This window comes from Sprattus sprattus (assembly GCF_963457725.1).
Source record: "Sprattus sprattus genome assembly, chromosome: 18".
Classification (NCBI taxonomy): Eukaryota; Metazoa; Chordata; class Actinopteri; order Clupeiformes; family Clupeidae; genus Sprattus; species Sprattus sprattus.
The window spans coordinates 23,784,772-23,805,034 of NC_137916.1; the positions used below are offsets into that span (position 1 = coordinate 23,784,772).

At 40.8% G+C, this 20,263-nt stretch overlaps 3 protein-coding genes across 4 annotated transcripts in view; 1 reads left to right on the forward strand and 2 right to left on the reverse strand.

The window, feature by feature from the left end:
* Positions 1-5,132: 5,132 nt before the first annotated feature.
* LOC308379018 (nucleoside diphosphate kinase B-like) lies at positions 5,133-6,856 on the reverse strand. Its single transcript, XM_080856060.1, has 4 exons — positions 6,614-6,856; positions 6,197-6,298; positions 5,858-5,970; positions 5,133-5,472 (listed from the first exon to the last, which is right to left on the reverse strand). The coding sequence occupies exons 1-4, from the start codon at positions 6,734-6,736 to the stop codon at positions 5,355-5,357; spliced, it is 456 nt and encodes a 151-aa protein (XP_080712186.1). The 5' UTR covers positions 6,737-6,856; the 3' UTR covers positions 5,133-5,354.
* Positions 6,857-7,110: 254 nt separating this feature from the next.
* The window catches only part of utp18 (UTP18 small subunit processome component), a 15,693-nt gene continuing 2,540 nt past the window's right edge, over positions 7,111-20,263 (forward strand). The window contains exons 1-10 of one of the 2 annotated variants that reach the window (XM_080856057.1): positions 7,111-7,288; positions 17,191-17,359; positions 17,661-17,800; positions 18,118-18,213; positions 18,478-18,548; positions 18,800-18,897; positions 19,087-19,212; positions 19,398-19,572; positions 19,822-19,922; positions 20,087-20,177. In XM_080856057.1, coding sequence (XP_080712183.1) covers positions 7,125-7,288; positions 17,191-17,359; positions 17,661-17,800; positions 18,118-18,213; positions 18,478-18,548; positions 18,800-18,897; positions 19,087-19,212; positions 19,398-19,572; positions 19,822-19,922; positions 20,087-20,177 — 1,231 coding nt within the window. In that variant the 5' untranslated portion in view covers positions 7,111-7,124. Of the gene's footprint in view, positions 7,289-16,672; positions 17,360-17,660; positions 17,801-18,117; positions 18,214-18,477; positions 18,549-18,799; positions 18,898-19,086; positions 19,213-19,397; positions 19,573-19,821; positions 19,923-20,086; positions 20,178-20,263 lie in introns of those variants that run through there. The other variant, XM_080856058.1, reaches the window with a different exon arrangement.
* Positions 13,296-16,077, reverse strand: LOC308379017 (nucleoside diphosphate kinase B). Its single transcript, XM_080856059.1, has 5 exons — positions 15,932-16,077; positions 14,560-14,686; positions 14,116-14,217; positions 13,809-13,921; positions 13,296-13,637 (listed from the first exon to the last, which is right to left on the reverse strand). The coding sequence occupies exons 2-5, from the start codon at positions 14,680-14,682 to the stop codon at positions 13,520-13,522; spliced, it is 456 nt and encodes a 151-aa protein (XP_080712185.1). The 5' UTR covers positions 14,683-14,686; positions 15,932-16,077; the 3' UTR covers positions 13,296-13,519.

Genomic DNA, 20,263 nt, shown 5'->3' on the forward strand with positions numbered 1-20,263 from the left:
TGAAAAATCGTTCAAACGTAGTCGTTCATGTTCTATTTTCTTCTTACAACAGTTTATAAAAACGTGGCACTGATATATTCTACCTCTCCAGAGAATCAGAGTGGTGTGCAAAGAAATAAATCAAACAGAATCTTATTACATCAAAATACTCATAGCTAATTGTTTTTGCGACCACAATAAGTGTATGTGTGTGTGTGTGGGGGTGTGTGTGTGTGTGTGTCTGTCTGTCTGTGCTTCCTGATAATTATGGATGGGACAGCAGACAAAATACACAGTATGACGGTGTTTGGTACACATCTGTGTCACATAGACTCGATGTCTTCTTTATGACTATGTTCTCCAGAGTAGACATAAAATAAATCTCACAAATATAGTACATTTTATTAAAAACTGCGCAAATGGGTTATTTCATTCACACCTTGAATACAGAACTGTCTATTATACATACCACAGAGAGAGAGAGAGAGATACATTTGCATACATATTATTATTTAAATTTTAATGAACATAGCTAATTAACACAAAGGCATGGACTAGATATTCCACATTTCTATAACTTTAGAAGCGATGGGCTCCATTCCCATTCAACACACCAGTAAGGTTGACATTTTGCTCTCAGGAACTAACTGAATATTAGATTTTCGTCTCTTTCTTTGCTGGTCCAACATGTTGGTCTTCAATTTTAATTCCTCATGTGGGAGTCGGCCATTTTGTTTGTTTCTACATTTATTTTGAGAAGTCAGTCTGAACTCTCAATTTGTCACACACTGACCAGTCTAGGGCCAGTTGTGTTGTTTTTTTTTTTTTTAATTGTTTTTTCTTTTTGCTTCAATGTGTGAACGTGTATTAGTAGTTACACATCTGTCTGTCTTTTTATTTCTTTAGTTTGTGATGTGCTTGTGGAACCTGTTTTTGTTATCTGTCTGGTATGGTTTAGTTTTTATGTCTCATTTTAGAGCTTGCTGACTGTACGTTGAATCCGTCGAATTTGTTGTATGTTAACTGTGCTTTTCTGTGTTGTAATTAGGATGAAATGCGTGAAATTCCAGTCGTGAAATGCGAATGTCGTGCAGCAGTTGGTGATCTTAAGGTCTTTTTTGATCTCTTTCAAGCAATAAGGCCACACCCATGGTATTATCTAAAACTTGTATCTGCCTCCTTGGCTTGATATGGCTCAAGAAAAAAGTTTTTGTTTCGATATAGACCTATCTCTAAATATAATTGCGCAACTAACTATGTGGCAAAGAGCACCACGTTTGAAAAGGGTCATTTTTCTATTGTTTGACTGTGCTTAAAAAGAGACCAAATTGTGGATGTGGCATGACTGTTCCCAGGCAACGTACAGCCTTCTTTCGCCTTTTACAGAAAAAGAAGAGTTTGAGTAGAGCCTGTTGTAATGCAGCAAGCATAGGGGGCCTTGGAGAGAGGATAGAGTCAAACGTAACACGCACAAAACCTTAGACTGTAGTACTGAAAGATGCTTACCCCCAGACGGTGACCATAAGATGGTGGTTCAGCGAAACTTTTCATTCAGACAAAACAAGACGGGGAAACCAAACGCAGTGCATGCACCAGTACTAGCATCTAGTTGTCTTGCGTGTGATTTTGTTTTTGAAAGTTGTTAGTCTTGTGTAACTTTTGGTCGTCTTGACTACACGGGTTTCTGTGTGTGTATGTATGATAGTGTGGGTATGGGTGGGTGTGAGTTTACGTGTGCTTTTTTAAATGTCGAACCCCATCATGCCGTCTTTGTATTCTGGTGCTATATATTTGATAAAGTGACTAATCTTTTCATAAGAATGGAATGATTTTCAGAAACTGTGATTATGGTGAAGAAATTGAGTTTATCTTCTCGTATTCTTGTATTTTTGGATACAAATAGAATGATTTGTATGGGCTTAATTTAAACATGTATCCCTTTCTCTGCATGGATCTTGTGGGAATATACACAAAAAAAATGGGTTTGTACCTTTTTCTGTGTTTTTTAATAGTGAACATATGATTTTCCCATGATCAATGTCCCGTGAACTTGAGATTTACCCAGCTCTATCGAATATGTACAAAATTTTAAAAATATATGTATCTGGAGAAAGAAGTATAGATGTTTTAGTTTCATTTTTTTAATCAAGTCTTTCTTTAGCATGGATGTGGCAAAGCATTACAATTATGTGTAAAGGTTTATTCACTTTTTTAACACTGAATAAAAGAATATGTCAGATTATTTGATCTGTTTTGGTCTGATGATTGGCAAGGCCTATAAAGAAGGATGTAACCCTAGATATCAGTAAAAAAAAAATCTGGTTTTATTCGTCTAATAGTACACCACTGCAGACATGATACACATTAACACCACACACTCTGTAACCTTTGACAGACAGTAGGCTAATAAAGTAATGTAAACTCGTAATCCTTTATGGCATTTCATGGATAAACACTTTTTTATGGCATGTAAGTGATACACCCTGGATCTTTGACACAAGGCGCGTGGCGTTAACTTCAGACTTCACTCTCTGTGTTTTGAATGGATGTTAACCGTTTTGAAAACCCACTTCCAGGAAATACACCTCCTGTGCTCTCTGAACATGTGCAGCCCCAGGCAGGATTCGTGATTGACAGGAGCATTCTCAACCTGATTGGCTGGATGCCTTTTTTTAGGGCTGGTCACAGACGTTATAATTTTATGTAGGGTTATGTATATACTATATACTATATATGTGTAACCACTGGATTGTGAGTGAATTTTGAATTCACTAACACTAACTTCCATCAGCTGTTGGTGTTTGATTACTAAATGATTCTCAAATAAAGAAGGCGTTAATGTTGTACTATAGTGGGCCCTTTGCCTGTTCAACTTTTGAAGATTCATGACCCGATGAGCACACATATCATTTGCAGCCAAATTAAGTGGCAGCTCACGGAAAGTATGCATAAGCTATTCTTATGTTACATGATATGTGTGCCCTTGGCCTGCGTTTATTTCCAGACTGCTTACCAACCTCACGCATGGCCTGGTCCTTTGTCTGAATTTCTCAAATAAAGAAGCAGTTAATGTTGTACTATAGAGGGTCCTTTGCCTGCTCAACTCTTGCTTTCAGTTTGATTGTGTCATGGCCTATTAGGCTCTTATCTTATAGTCACGCAGGTTGTAAACATGTTGCTCAAATGGGCCTGTGAAAATGTAATGAAATTAGAAATGAGGAATTATTGAAACATTTCAGCTCCTGTTTACTGTCAGTTAAGTGTTTGCATATATGTGGATTGTTTACCTAGACGCAGTGTTGGGGAAGCTTCTTTCAAAGCATAGCTAAGTTAAACTACAGCAAAGCTACCCTAGAAAGAAATCTTATTTGCTTAATTAAAGCCACATAGAAAACGTTTTTTCAAATTTCAAACTAAAAAAGTATAAAAAATGGGAAAGTGTCAAAGAATGTCAGCCTTGGTTTTGTATACAGTGTCCAGTCAGACGGTGGTTTTGCACCAAGCAGGATTACTCAGTTAGTAAGGTAACTTCCAAATATAGCAATAGCTCCTAACTTTTGTTAATGGACAGCAATAATAAATACCTGACACCTAATATATTAAAGTGGAGTTTTACAACTTGAGATACAAAATATTAAGAACTGTAGCAAAATACTCAGATGGAATTTTATTAGCTACACTTTTCTTTTTTTAATAATGCAGTGTAGCACCACAGTCCTGCCATAATTCCTCCTTCATGGCTTATATTCAGTTTATGTTGAAACTGTTTTTCAAGAGATGGCGAATGGCGATTCAACTGTATAACCATTGGATGGTGCACTGTGTGATGCTCCTAAACTGTATTGAAATAAACACAATAGTGTGTTATTATGCCCAGCCCCACTGATTGAAATGGGTTGGTCAAAATAATAGAATTGAAATTGAAGTGAAACAAACACTGAGTGTAAGCTTCCTGAAGGATACAAGATGAATTGCAGGAATGATGCATTAGACTGCATTACTGTTAGCTCAATGTACTCCACTAACTCACAACGGAGTATATTTCACAGCCGAGCTGACAACCCAGCTTCCCTTAATGCCCCTGGGACGTAAGAACAGGGCAGATATGATTGAAATGTTAACCCTTCACAGCATCCTCCAACCAAGGGCATATCGAGTTCTGCCCCCCCAGCTGAGCAATTGGTCCTACAGTTGAAGCAGTGCTATAGGCTACAGGTGTAAACACAGTGCTGTAGGTTAGTGTAGGCATGGTTGAGATATGTACAAGTTTGCTATACATAGCTGAAAATGTAAGCATGTTCCTTTTTAGAAGTCACCCACTATTTGCACTGAAAGTGTATTTTTTTTCCTTTAATTGTGATATGAACGTAACCAAATGGCAGAGTGCGTGCATAGACCATTACACTATGCGGAAGCACAGTCCTGAAATGCTTTCTACACACACACCACCTGAACATATTTAGCATCATCCTGTTGAAAACTAGTTAAGGATGTCTGATACATCATAAGCCTTTTACAATAGAATATTTGTGGGCATCTTAAACTACACCCCCCCCCCCCCCCCCCCCCCCCCAGCTGGAATTGCGCCGCCACCACCGTGAACATTGATTTATTTTATATTTAATACGTCATTTAAGAAGCTCAAAACTCATGTTCATCTTGTTAGCTGAATGGCTGCACTGTTTTATCCACGGTTTTGTACTGTTGTTTTTGCACAGTACCTTTTGAAAAGATGCCTGGAAGTCTCGAATGTGTCTGGGGTCACTAGCTGTTGCACTATAACCATTAATCGCACTTTATTTTGTTGTGCTATGCTCTATTGCACATGTTTCGTATGTCTTGACATTTTTCTATTTTTCACATATTTTAATAAAGAACTTCATGTTTGAAGTTGAAGTGCATGGAATCTGGGAAAATCCTTTTTTTTTTACCGTGGTATCGAGAATCGTGTTATTTTACTGGTATTGGTACCGACTACTGAATTTTTGTTATCGTGACACCCCTAGTTAAGTGTGTCCATTAGGATGTTGTTGATGCATCATAAGCCTTTTACAATGGAATATTTGTCCCCAAAGAAAATAAAACCTGTAAGTATTCATAGTAACAAACCTAGATGCATTTAACCTTTGCACAAACGACACACTACAACATACTCCAGTTGTCATTCAGCTTTAATGTGTATAAAAAACCACCATGCTGGATACATGATTTTTTTTATATTTCACAAGTGCTCTGTCGCCACAAGGACAATAAGAATGAACACGTGACCTGGTCTACAGCATACAGAATGGAGAAGAGTCAGTCAATCGTCGTGCAAATACAAGATCGCGCCAAAAGGTTGGATGGACATTTAAAAAAAAAGTGGGATGTTCCTTTTACTCGTAGATGAAGTCAACTGCACAGCTCTTGTAGGTGGCAATCTCCTCGGGCTTGAACCACAGACCCACCTCCTTCTTGGCACTCTCTACTGAGTCGCTGCCATGGATGATGTTCCTGCAAAAACAAAGCGCAGAGTCAGCAAGGCAGGCAGCTCATCCGTTTACAAAATACCGCACCCAGAGGCAGCCGTGAAAACCAATCATGTGGGGATACCTTGATTAATCAGTGCAGTGAAGGGTGCTCACCACCCAGCACATGCATATTCAGAGGACCCACTTGTTTGCATAGAGTTTCCATGCAGATAAAACAGCATTGAAGAATAGTTTGAGAAGGCAGGCATGCCAAATGTTGATGGAAACTAACCAAAAAAGCAACGTCGCAATTTGATGCAACCCCAAAAGACTAGAGGAATACAGATGTGTACAAAGCCATAATTGTGTGCATTTGGAATTAAACACCACAAGCCTAAAGGACAGGAACATCATGGAGAGGGACCCACCTGCCAACCTGGACACAGAAGTCTCCACGGATGGTGCCGGGCTTAGAGTCTGCGGGGTTGGTCTCACCCAGCATCACTCTGCCATTCTTCACGGCATTCAGACCCTCCCACACCTAGCATGGGGGACAACAGTCAACTGTCAATTTGCCCTTTGAGTCTAAGACACAACTTAACTAGCTGAAGAAGCAGAAGAAAATGTTGAAACCAAGGAACATCTTTTGACAAACTATAAGGTTACGATTAGCCCAGGATCAATGGATATGAGGCCCGGCAAGGTCAAGCATTTGTTTCAGACAAGTTGGCCCTTGGTAAGAGCAAAGACAATCCTCTAGTCCTCACCATGGCAACCACGGGGCCAGAGGTTGTGTACTTGCAGAGGCCGGCGTAGAAAGGAAGATCCTTCAGGTCGATGTAGTGCTGCTTCACGAGATCCTCAGAAGCCTGGAGCAACAGAAAATAAACTGCTAAATAGGCAAGTCACACGCACTTCAATCAGTAACTGCTCAACCTCCATTGCGTGCAGTCTGGACCCGGCTGAGTTTATTGGCTTGGCTTTTGGATACTATAGTTTAGTCTTCAATGTTTGGAACGCATAAGACTTGATACCACCCAGGAGCTTATCTGCCTCCATTCCATGAGGAATCAAATCCATTCCAAAGACCAACTGTCATTTCAGCACCACCAAAACTCTTCACATGCGGGGCTAGAGGGATTCCCTACTTTATCTGCAGATTCAGATAAAGTATAGTGCCTTACCACAAGGAACTTCATGGCCACCAGCTTGAAGCCCTTCTGCTCAAAGCGCTTGATGATCTCCCCGACCAGGCCCCTCTGCACACCATCGGGCTTGATGGCAATGAAGGTACGTTCGTCTGCCATGATGCTGAAAACAAGAACAGTGCAATTCAGTTACTGATCCAGAACACAGAGGAAGCAAAGCCCTGCAGCAAGAAAGTCTTCAATGTGACTGGGTTGCATGCATGCACAGCCCTCACTTTAACCTCTGAACATGACACTGGATGACATGCACAGATGTCATTCGCAGCCATATAAAGTAGCAGATCACGGAAAGTATGCATAAGCTATTCTTATGTTACATGATCTGTGTCCTTGGGCTTGCTGACCACCTGCGTTTATTTCCAGACTGCTTGCCAACCTCTCGCATGGCCTGGTCCTTTGTCTTAATTTCTCAAATAAAGAAGTAGTTAATGTTGTACTATAGTGGGTCCTTTGCCTGCTCAACTCTTGCTTTCAGTTTGATTGTGTCATGGCCTTAAAAAATAACAAACAAATGAACACTCAACTTTCCAAGCTCGCCTGCGTGCCCTTTCCTTTGACAGTAGGCTATGTCAACTTTTCGAAAACAGGAGTCAGAGGCAGAAAGAAATTAAGAGAAAGAAACTGTGAGATGATGCCTGTGCACCCCTTTAGGTGAGTCCCTGTTTTAATCATTGTTAAATACGGGAAATGTGTTGCTAATTTAATGGTTAATTTATGCATACTCCTCGAACTATACATAGAACAAAAAGTAAGGACATTTGTGTTTGGTAGATTATTTCTTTGTTGTAACAATGCTTCTCGGCAATAAATCTTATACCGTTGGAAAGCCTGTTTAGTTCCCTTTTAAATGCTGCCACATTTGTAAGCAACATGCATTTGGGGGATGAGCAGCAGAGCTGAGCATGTGGGGTGCGCCCATGAAAAATGTGCCAAATCTTCTCTGCCACTACTAAACAGCCTATTGGAATTTTTAGTTTGGTAGATAATTTCTTTGTTGTAACAATGCGTCATGGCAATAAATCTTATACCATTAGAAAGCCTGTTTAGTGCCCTATTAAATGGGGCCATGTTTGTAAGGAACATGCATCTGTGGGATGAGCAGCACAGCTGAGTATGTGGCACAAAATTCTCCTATTTGGTAGATTATTTATTTGTTGTAACATTGCTTCTTGGCAATACATGTTATACCGTTGGAAAGTCTGTTTATTTCCCTTTTAAATGCTGCCACATTTGTAAGGAACATGCATTTGGGGGATGAGCAGCAGAGCTGAGCATGCGGGTTGTGCCCATGAAAAAACAGGAGAATATGAGAATTTTGGCACATTTTTAAAAGAAGCATTGTTACAACAAATAAATAATCTACCAAACACAAATTTCCTTACTTTTTGTTCTATGTTTAGCTGACGTTATTGCTAATGTTAGCACACTCAAATATGTTATAACTAAGGTGCAAGTAGGGTTGCCAAACGTCCCGAATTGTCCGGGACATCCCGTATTAAGCGTAATTTTGTTTTCTCCCGTCAGGGACAGATCCAGTCCCGTATTCTAATCACAGCATTTTTTTTGTATCCATGAAAAGAGAAAAATATGACAGTTAAGTGTAATCTGTCCCCTGGAGAAAAGCGCCTCTCAACTGCACTTTACTCCACAAGCAAAAAAAAAAAAAAACACTAACAGGTGAAACTTGTAGCGAGAGATCATCATGCCTTGACTGAAGGATATGGAAAGCCAAAAATGACATAATTAAAAATAAATACATATGGAAAAATGTGAGTCATAAATAAATAAAATGACTAAAAATGCACCAAAGAAAAGCATTAGAAAAAATATATCATGCAGTTATGTGAATGGAAATGGAAAATGAGTCCTTTTTATTTACTGTTACATTTATTTACGCTTACATTAATTCCCAAATACATTTCTTCCTCCTTTTATTTTTCTATTTATTTACACATTTTTTACCGTACTATTTCCCGTACCGTATTTATTTCTTCTCGCGCCTTTTTACATTTCTTTCTCCTACATTTACATTTCTGGCTGTATTTATTTCTGGCTGCATTTATTTCTGTATTCATTCTTGTCTCGGTATGCAAATGAGGTGGGCTATCATTGGCCAGCGCACCGTGTCGCTCATTGGTCTCGCTAGGCCTCTGGCCTAAGTGTTGGTGAGAACTGAGAAGCTGTATGGAGAGATCGGAAGAGATTGAAAGCTATTTTGATGCAATTTGAATCACTATTTTTTTTAATGAATCCACCGATCACTTGGAGTATGGTGGCAAGGGAGCTTCGAGGCTTCGCAGAGATGGCTGAGCGTAATAGGATGTCTATGTGGCTGAGACCTTGACTCCAGATTTCTTACCCTGCTCGCTCGCTACAATACGCCATACTCAAACGAAGATTCCCGCTACCTGTTGTGCAGTGGGATGTAGCAACAAAATAGGGGACGCAAACGTCTCATTTTATAGCTTTGGTGTATAGTACTTTCATTGTAGATGCACGACAGTTCATTTCCACGAGGGATCAATAAAGAGACTATCTATCAACTTTTTGAGAAAGTTAAAGAGCTGCACACATTGCCTTAGAGTTATTACAATCGTCACGTTATGTGTGGCCTGATTTCATGGGTTTGGGTGACAAATCCAGCGATTTTTCTCACTTGTCATTAGGGGGAATATTGTGTTGACCAAGCTCTGCAAAAACTATATATCACGTCCTGCCGTTCACGTTACAACCAAGCTGACGAGAGCGGACAAGGATCTCAACTGCTGATGTGCACTGGTTGTGGTTAACTTGCTAAGCTTCTGTTAGCTAAACTAACGGTGCACTGTTTAACTTGGTTAGCTTCCGTTAGCTAAACTAACTGTGCACTGCTTAGCTTCCGTTAGCTAAACAAACTGAACCATGGCAAGCAAAACGATAAACCTCATACGTTAAGGTTGACAGCTTGGGTATGATCAGTGCGTGTGAAGGTGATATGTGTGTGTGAAGGTGACTAACGTGAGTTAGCTGGTTAGCTTGCATAGCTTTGGTTATAAGAATACAGAGCTAGGGGAGAGTGGGGTAAGCAGCTCGACCAATGAGAGAGACGGTGCGCTGGCCAATGATAGCCCACCTCATTTGCATACCGAGACAAGAATGAATACAGAAATAAATGCAGCCAGAAATAAATACAGCCAGAAATGTAAATGTAGGAGAAAGAAATGTAAAAAGGCGCGAGAAGAAATAAATACGGTACGGGAAATAGTACGGTAAAAAATGTGTAAATAAATAGAAAAATAAAAGGAGGAAGAAATGTATTTGGGAATTAATGTAAGCGTAAATAAATGTAACAGTAAATAAAAAGGACTCATTTTCCATTTCCATTCACATAACTGCATGATATATTTTTTCTAATGCTTTTCTTTGGTGCATTTTTAGTCATTTTATTTATTTATGACTCACATTTTTCCATATGTATTTATTTTTAATTATGTCATTTTTGGCTTTCCATATTTTCGAGGTGGCGATTCAACTGAATGATCATGGAGGGTGCACTGTGTGATGCTGCTAAACTGTAATTAATTAAACACAATAATGTGATGGGATGTGATGTGACCCACTAATGGGTTGGTCAAAATAATAGAACGTGTCAGTACAACGCAATAGAGGAGAGTGGGGTGAGTTGTGCCAGTTTTTTTTACTTAAAGTGACTTTTAAGCAAGGCCATGACAGTAATGCTTCCAACTTAAATATGTACATATATTTCAGGATGTGGTGCATCCTTGGGAACACTCAATTTGGGTCTGAAATATAGTATTTAAGAAATATGGTCTCGTGGCACAACTTGTCCCCGGTGCGGGGTAAGTTGTGCCTTTAGAGAGAATACATCGGGGTAAATTATGCCATTGATTATTGAAGTAAAACAGTATATTTGCATCTCAGAAACTGATGCTATATAAAAGCTAGACAAATTCAATGCAAAATTACTAATTTAAGGTTTATTTAAAGTTATTTTACAACATCAAAGGCCGAATTTCTACAAGCCTATTGCGCCATGAGCACAGGTCAATTTTCTTAAACAAGGCCTAGGCCTTCCTGAACACATCAGAACAAAGTTGAGTTGAGTCAATTCTATTTAAAGGTAATTTACATGAACACATGTTCAGAACAAAATGAAATTAAAATGAAGACCAAATTGAATGCAATTCTCTATACAGATCACTGGCACAACTTAATCCAGGCCCTTTGGATCAAATCACCCCAATCCCAGCTTTTTGGAAAAAAATGCATCATCCAGCTGTTTTGAGCTTAAATCGTGCTAGCTATATAGACTCATAGTGTAGCTTACCAAAGCACTTAAACATGTGTGAAATGTTTTTAAACTTGCCTATAACTGATCATAGAAATTTGACTTTGGAAGGCAAAAACATTTTTTTGGAACTTAAATGTGCTTCTCATGCAAAGAGGCTCTCTACTCTGCAGGATGAGTTAAATGGCTGACTCAAATGTGGTCACCTGAGCAATTTTTTCTATGGTTCCCCTAGAAAATAAGGGGTGGCACAACTTCCCCGCTGGCACTAATCACCCCACTCTCCCCTACAGTTCAACAGCACCGCAAACTACAGCCTCCAAAACACAGTTGAATAAACACTTCAAACTGAAGTGAAACAAATACTGAATATAAGCTTCCTAAGATGTATTGCAGGAATTATGTATTAGACTGCATTACTGTTAGCTCAATGTACTCCACTAACTCACAACAGAGTATTTTTCACAGCCAAGCTGACGACCCAGCTTCCCTGAACGCCCTGGTACATAAGAACAGGGCAGATATGATTGAAATGTTAACCCTTCATAGCATCCTCCATCAAGGGCAAATCGAGTTCTGCCCCCCAGCCGACCAATTTGTCCTTCAGTTGAAGCAGTGCTGTAGACCAGTGGTTCTCAACCCTTGGGTCGCGACCCAAATTTGGGTCGCCGGAGTTTCTGAAAGGGTCGCAAGACGAATTCTAAATGTAAAACTTTTTTTTCAAGCAATGCTCCCTCTGTCCATTAGGGAATCCCTGTCCCCAGTTCTGACATTAAACTACAGAAGCCGGCAATGGTTCTGCACGAAGGCCTATCTAACAATAACATGTTCGAACATTCAGCCAATAAAATTTGCATATAAGATATTTCAAATGTATCAACATGTATCAACATATGCTCTGACATGCCCGGAGAATGTCTAGAGGCGACTAGTGTAGGCAAAAAGTCAACAGAGTATCTTCGTGTAAAACGAGTACCAGCTCAGATATGATTTCTTCTGAAGAACCAAAGAGGGAGTTTTTCAGGCTTGTGACCCGGTATTTCTGAAATATGGATTTACATATTGCGTGAAGAATGGTGAGCACTCGCCGTTGTGTGTGTTATGCAACGAAATACTGGCTACTGAAAGCCTGAAGCCTTCGAAATTGCAGATACATTTTGAAACAAAGCAGGCCAACTGCGTGCATCCTAGCTGGTCTCCTACCGACTAGCTCAGAGCAAAACGTCCCATACGGTTGCAGAAGTTGCCATCGATTTGTGCACTGCACTCATAGGTGAAAAAGAAGCAGCGAACTTAAAGACAATTCCCACACTGTTCATGTGAGGATATGTGACATGGATATGTCAAATGATGTTGAGCAATAGATCACTGAACGTCTCTGCGCTTTTGACTTTATCGCCTTTACAACTCGATGAATCCACAGACGTGGCTAGCCATGCCATTCTCTTGGTTTACGTGCGGTATGTGCAGAATGATGACTTTGAAGAGCAGATCTTATTTAATTCAGATTTGCCAACATTTACCACTGCAGGCAGCATAGATTTTTTTCTGCAATGGACACATACTTTAACTCAGTCAGCTCTCCTGGTCAAAGTATGTTGGTGTGACAACGGATGGGGCAGTCTCGATGACAGGAAAACATTCAGGGATCTCATTTACTATTTGAACATGTCCATTTCTCATTAAGAAGTTGAGCATGTAAGTAAGGATTTCTCATTTAGAAAATCAACATAAGTCCTGTGATAAGTGGAACATGTTTGTCCATCTCTGACTAAAAAGGTGAACATGTAAGTCCATGGATTCTTCTTAAGAAGTTGAAAATGTATGGCTTAAGTCCATTTTTGTTCAAAGAAGTTCAGAAGTCACTGATCCTGACTTTTAAACAGTTGCATGTGTTTTCAATGGTAAAACAGTGGTATAGTATTAAGCTTAGAAGTAGGAATCATAAAATAATAATACAATTGTTAAATTATTGGCCTGATGATTCTTGCTGATTATTAATTTGTGGGTCGCAACTGCACTGGTATCAAAAAATGTGGGTCATGGAGCAAAAAAGGTTGAGAACCACTGCTGTAGACTACAGGTGTAAACATGGTTTAGGAGTGTGTGCGTAGACCATTAGACTTGTTAGGGGCAGATAACTATGTGGAAGCAGTCCTGAAATGCTTTCCACACACAAACATATTTAGCATCATCCTGTTGAAAACGAGTTAAGTGAGTCCATTAGGATGTCGTTGATACATCATAAGCCTTTTAGAATAGAATATTTGTCTTTAACTACACCTCCCCCCCCCCAAAAAACTGTAAATCTTCATAGTAACAAACCTTGTTGCATTTTACCTTTTCCACAAACGACACACTACAATATACTCCAGTTGTCATTCAGCTTTAATGAGTATAAAAAAAAACACCATGCTGGATACATGATTTTTTTTTATATTCCACAAGTGCTCTGCAGTCGCCACAAGGACAATAAGAATGAACACGTGAGCTGGTCTACAGCATACAGAATGGAGAAGTCAGTCAATCATCGTGCAAATACAAGGTCTCGCTACAAGGTTGGATTGGACATTTAAAAAAGTGGGATGTTCCGTTTACTCGTAGATCCAGTCAACGGCACAGCTCTTGTAGGCGGCCAACTCCTCGGGCTTGAACCACAGAGCCGCCTCGTTCTTGGCACTCTCTACAGAGTCGCTGCCGTGGATGATGTTCCTGCAAAACAAAGCGCAGAGTCAGCACGCCAGGCAGCTCATCCGTGGGAGCCATGTTTAAAAACACTGCACCCAGATACAGCTGTGAAAACAAGTCATGCGTGGATGCCTGGATTAATCAGTGCAGCAAAGGGTGCTCACCACCCAGCACATGAATCATGGAGGGACCCACCTGCCAACCTGGATACAGAAGTCTCCACGGATGGTGCCGGGCTTAGAGTCTGCGGGGTTGGTCTCACCCAGCATCACTCTGCCAGTCTTCACGGCATTCAGACCCTCCCACACCTAGCATGGAGGACAAAAGTCAGCTGTCAATTTGCAAGACACAACTTCACAAGCAGAAGAAAATGATGCAACCAAGGAACATAATTTAACACACTTTGAGGTTACGATTAGCCCAGGATCACTGGATATGATGCCATGCAAGGTTTCAGACAAGTCGCCCTTGGTAAGAGCAAAGACAATTCTCTATTACTTACCATGGCAACCACGGGGCCAGAGGCCATGTACTTGCAGAGGCCGGGGTAGAAAGGACGATCCTTCAGGTCGATGTAGTGCTGCTTCAGGAGCTCCTCAGAAGCCTGGCGCAACAGAAAAAAAATATATTCAAAAAAAAAAAAAAACTCCAATATTCAAGTCACACGTACTCCAATCAGTAACTGCACAACCTCCATTGCTTACAGTCTGGACCCAGCTCAGTTTGTTGGCTTAGCTTTTGGATACTATAGTTTAGTTTTTCGTTTTTGGAAAGCATAAGACTTGGTACATTAGACATCACCCAGGAGTTTATCTGGCTGGGTTCCATCAGAAATCCAATCCATTTCAAAGACCAACTGTCATTTCAGCCCACAAAGACTCTTCACGTGTAGGGCTAGAGGGATTCCCTACATAACAGATTTAAATAAAGTAGTATAGCGCCTTACCATAAGGAACTTCATGGCCACCAGCTTGAAGCCCTTCTGCTCAAAGCGCTTGATGATCTCGCCGACCAGGCCCCTCTGCACACCATCGGGCTTGATGGCAATGAAGGTACGTTCGTCTGCCATGATGCTGAAAACAAGAACAGTGCAATTCAGTTACTGATCCAGAACACAGATGAAGCAAAGCCCTGCAGCAAGAAAGCAAGTCTTCAATGTGACTGGGGTGCATACATGCACAGCCTTCACTTAAACCTCTGAACAGGATACTGGATGACATGCACACGGGTAATTTGCAGCCAAATTAAGTTCAGATCACGAAAAAGTATGCAAAAGCGATTCTCATTTTACATGATGCGCGTCCTTGGCCTACTGACACCCTGCGTTTATTTCCAGACTGATTGCCAACCTCACGCTTGGCCTGGTCCTTTGTCCTAATTTCCCTAGTGGAATGGAATCAGAGGTCTGGTCTCTTACATAATTAAAAAAAGAACTCATTACCATTAAAGGCAGAGAACTCGGGTCAACAGCGACTTAACCACTTTTAATATTATGCAATGCAGTACAGGGACACAAAGTGCATTATGTACAAAGCTAAGTGAGGTACCGCACCCTGCAGAGACCAATCTGGGCAACTGACAGGAAGGATCTGATGGCATAAACTGGGCGTCAGGATTTTAACACAACAGCACTGAATCTGGACAATGCAGTTATGAATGAATCGTGTCACGGTGTGAAAATCCATCAGCTAGTTAGCAACCTATGAGCGCAAACTCCGTACATAATGCTAGCGTTCACCCGGCCTAGTCCATTGTCAAGGCGGCAGCCATGTTTTAAGCCACATGGTACACCGAAGTTAGTTAAAGCTGCCAATGAACTCCACAATAGATTAAGTACAAGATTTACTCGTGTGGATGTCCAGGATCAGATTATCTAATTACGCCTCAATGAAATTACTAGCAGCAACTGATTGGTTTACAGGAATGTAGCCATAAGCCGGTTAGCTAGAAGCTAACGTGTAACCTGCTGGGCAAAAAACGAAAGTATAGCAGCCGGCAAATCTTGACGTTACATTGCTACCCAATGTTACATACAAATAGAGTCATAATTGCAAGTGCAACATGTACTCAGTTTATATTACCAGCATTGATTAAGTTGTATTTATGCAACTTCAACATTCCGATTTAGTTTGGTACTTAAATGAAAGGAGATTTAACGTTACCGAACATTCACAATTTTTGACACTTTGCAATCTCTGTTCTGATCTTAAAAACTAAAATTTGAAACAGGTCAACGAGTTAGTTGGTTGGAATTTAGTCAATTCAATTGTCCAACAAAGGGCAAACAATCAGAATAATTAACGATGCCAACAACACACCTTATTAATCCACCGGTACTGTCAGGAAACACCAAAAGATCAACCGTCCAAAATCGTCCGAGACAGGATGGAGGGCAGATCTAAGCTTTTATACAGAGCAGATGCAGCGAGGGGATGGGCCTCAGCGAAAAATGACTGACGTGGGGGCTGAGTCTGCCTCCAGTCCTCCATGTTCTGGTTCTTACCAATGACCGTACATTTTGAGGAACCAGGGTTTGTGCTTTGAGCATGCATTGATATTTCCACTGCGACACGGCAGTGTTATGACTTTACATGGCTGAAATATAATTTAAGGGCGTGTAATCTTTCAATGCAAGGGTGATTCTAAAGAGTAAAACGTCTTTTATTGAAACATATTAGAATGTTTCACCATTTGGTTGAAATTGACTGAGAATGAGAGCTGTAGCTGCCAAATGTGAGGACCTGCCTGATGTGAGGCCGCATGCGCAAACTTTGCGACACTATTGTAGTACAACGAGCCAGGTAATGCTGGTGGTGTAGGCTACAGCATGAAGTGGAATGACAAGCGCATTTGTTTACGTTTGAAATCCACCAAGGTTTATGATGTTAAGCTTCATGTTTATTGAATTATTAGTTAAGCAGTGCATTCATTAGCCTACTAGTAACAGTAATACAACATAGCCCCATATGTTGACACTGAGCCTTATGCTGTAAACCGTTGACAAAATTATAAAACACTACGTTAAATAAACCTACATTATGCGTTAAGAGAAGCCAGATACGTTGATATTAAACCATGTATGAGAATGCACGTCTTGGATAGTTTGCTCCTGAGCCTTCTGCCGTAAACCGTTTGTGTTTGCGCATGCGGACTCACATCAGGCAGCGGCGGACTCTAGACATCCTATTGGCGGACTCACATCAGGCAGGGTCCTCACATTTGGCAGCTACAAGAGCAATTCATTTTTTACCCAATATCGTCATCTAGTGGCACGACTTTGTAGTATCAAGATTGATATAGTTTCCGGGTTCACAGGTCACACAACCGGAAATTCTGAATAGCCCATGTGGTAAACAGTGAGCATCAGTTGGAATGGTGAAGTTAACTCTAGGTCTTCTGAAGACCATTATTTGTACTTCATAAAAACGCACACTTTTATGTAGGAGGACTCATGGCAATCTAGAATATCAAAACATTAACAGTTGCTACAGTTATACATCTTTTTCTATTCGTTAGTTTTTTAAACATTAGCTAGCTAGGTCTTGTACAACATGGCAACACTCTTGCCCCACGTTAGACAAGGAAGGAAGAGGGCTCCAGACCCAGAGGTAGACTTGGAACAAGAAGCAAGTAAAAGAGAAAATAACGCGAGGTTGGTCAAAACCCTGGGGGAGAAAGATGCTTCCGTCAAAATCCTGGAAGATCTGGTCTTCGGTGCTGAGGACGAGCTGGTGGAAAGACTTGAGGTAAGTTAAGAGGAACGTTAACGTTAGTCGTGAAAGTCTTGTCCTTCCAACGTTCAAGTTGGAGGTATTTTGCATTAAACTTAAGGTGATGTAGGTAGGTCCACTGTTTCACCACCTCAAGTGTTGTACCCAATGTTACATGTTTTCTAAACGCTCATTGGAATGATGCATACTCCGGTATACGATAGCTGCAGTACTTTGTTTGCTTAAAGTCATTTAATCATCTGCCTCTTTGGTAGTCAGATAACAATGACCTGTGACACGTGTGTGCGTGTGTGTGTACCTTACTATACACCATCAGCATGCAGCAGATGACGTGAGGACTAGCTTGCTAGACGAGGATGAATCCAGTGATGAGGAGACAGTGAACGGAGCACGACTGCAGGTCCCATTGGCTCGGAAAGCCGTGTGGCAGGATGACGATGATGAAGTTGAAGAAGAGTAAGTGTAGTATGTTTGAACTAAATTATGCTGATGTTATTTGATCAGGTATGCAAAATGCAGTTGTCCACTGTTGATTGTTATAGTTTCGAACATAAAAAAATTGTCTCTTCTCTGGTTAGTCCATGTTTGTAACATTTTATTTTCTTGTATTGATCCTATAATGCTGAATTATTTGGTTTGAGCTAAACGCTTATAATGTCCTGCTACTCTGAGTCTATGCACACGATGTCTTCTGGCTTTTTGAATGACTTTTCTGTGAAAGTTGTCGTTCATTTGTTATTCTTCAAAGTTAAATGAGTTAATTTCTCTTTAAGTGTGGACATGGCCCACCGGTTCCGTAAGGACTTCACCAAAAGTGATGCTGAGTCCAGGATGAACAAACAGAAACTGCAACAGAGACTAAAAGAACAGTAAGTGCTGTCACGTGTTTATTTAGAATGCATGCATGCACTCAGTGCAATGTAGTTCTCACTCAGAAGAACCTATTCAAGCTTTCCCCCTCTGATGACACCTGCCCTGTTTCTTAAATGTATCTCAGAATGCAGCTGTTATTAATATATTCATATGAAATATAATAATATTAATAGTTTTATATTATACAATATTATTACAATGTAATATTATGATTATTATTGTCTTTAGTGAGCCTTTTTGTTCTCTTCGTTGTTTTCAAGGTTTCAAAAAGCTATGGGTGGAGCTCCCTCCTGGGCAGAGACCGAAGTGCAAAAGAAGAGGAAGAAAAAAGGTAAAGAAGATACAGACAGTGGAATTGGTACACAGAATGGAGGAATGGCTGTGGCCATATTAGAAATCTGAGGGATAAGCCTTATATAGTTACCAATATATAGAGCCCATATGCTGTATTTGTTATGTAAGCCTGATATAGTTACACTTTAGGCATAGACATTAACCCATATGTTCTATTTGTTATGTAAGTTGTCTGTGAAAAGTGTGGTTTGCATTCATACCTGCTCTTTGTCCCCTTTCCTCCTGAAGAAGTTGACGATGAAGACGAGGATGATGAGGACAACTTGTTGCGTAAGACTGGCAACTTTGTGGGAACGTCCGAGAGTCTCCCCAAAGGAATTCTAAGGGTAACATTATGCTAAACAATCCCCCTAATTCTTCCATGTGTGTTGGATAACTCTACATCCTGCTGCTCTGTCTCCTATCACTAGTACTTTGATGTTAAACATGATGTATGTGTATGTTAATGGATGAAAGGTCTTCAGCCGGTCAAGGTTTGATGTGCCATCTAAACATGCCTTATGATCTTGTCCCAGATCAAGAAGTGCCTGAACGCTAACAACGACCGGCCTGCAGAAGACCGTCTGACCACTGTCCAGTTTCACCCCTCCGCTCAGGTTGTCATGACAGCAGGGCTGGACCAATCCATATCTCTCTTTCAGGTGAGGTTTCATAGTTTTGAGACTTATTTTGAGTGAAAACTAGCACAGCTGTCATACCTGTAAACAAGTTTTAGGTGTTAGTTAGGTGTTCATAACCATCTTTTGGATGTTTAATATGTGTCATTTTCCATTTGGCGTTGATGGGAGTTTCATCCCTGTTCCCTGTTTCTCTCCTTCTGTCCCAGGTTGACGGTAAGACCAACCCTAAGATCCAGAGCATCCACCTAGAGAGGTTTCCGGTAAATAAGGCCTGCTTCAGTGCCAGTGGTGAGCAGGTGATCGCCACTGGCTTAAGAAACAAGCTCTTCTACATCTACGACATGATGGAGGGAAAGATCATACCTGTACCCACAGTCAGAGGTGAGGACAGGCCTAGGCCTTTATGAAAATAATCACAATGTGGAATAGACAATTACAGCCATAGTCGCTATTGTGTAGCGTCTTCTTTTTTCTCTGGGGTTTTAGTGGTCACAACGTGTGAACAAATGTCCTTTTCCCCTCTCCCTCGCCTCTCTCTCTTTCTCTCACCTTATTTCTCTTGCTTTCTCTCTCTCCCATCCATCTCTATTTATTTTGTCCCTTTCTCTTCCCTCTCTCTCTCTCTGTCAGGGTTGAGCGAACAGAGGGTGAAGGAGTTTGAGATTTCTCCAGAGGGGGAGTTTCTCCTGCTCACTGGTGCTTCAGGTTATCTCCACCTCATGACCATGAAGGTGTGTGTGTGTGTGTGTGTGTGTGTGTGTGTGTGTGTGTGTGTGTGTGTGTGTGTGTGTGTGTGTGTTTAGAATATACTTTAGGCACCCTGCAGTCGAGGACTTTGACAGTTCAGTCGGAGACCTTTAGAATAGTCACGGCTAATGTGATGGGCTTGTTTCAGACTAAGGAGGTGATCCGGAGCATGAAGGTCAGTGGGAACGTGTGCGGCGCGGCTTTCTCGGCAGACGGCAGCAAAATCTTCTCCAACTCTGGTGAGTCGAACAAAACAGCGTTGATTTCAATTAGAATTTAACAGCCCTTGGATTTCTTGCCAGAGCATGATGAAGTGGCTTTCAGG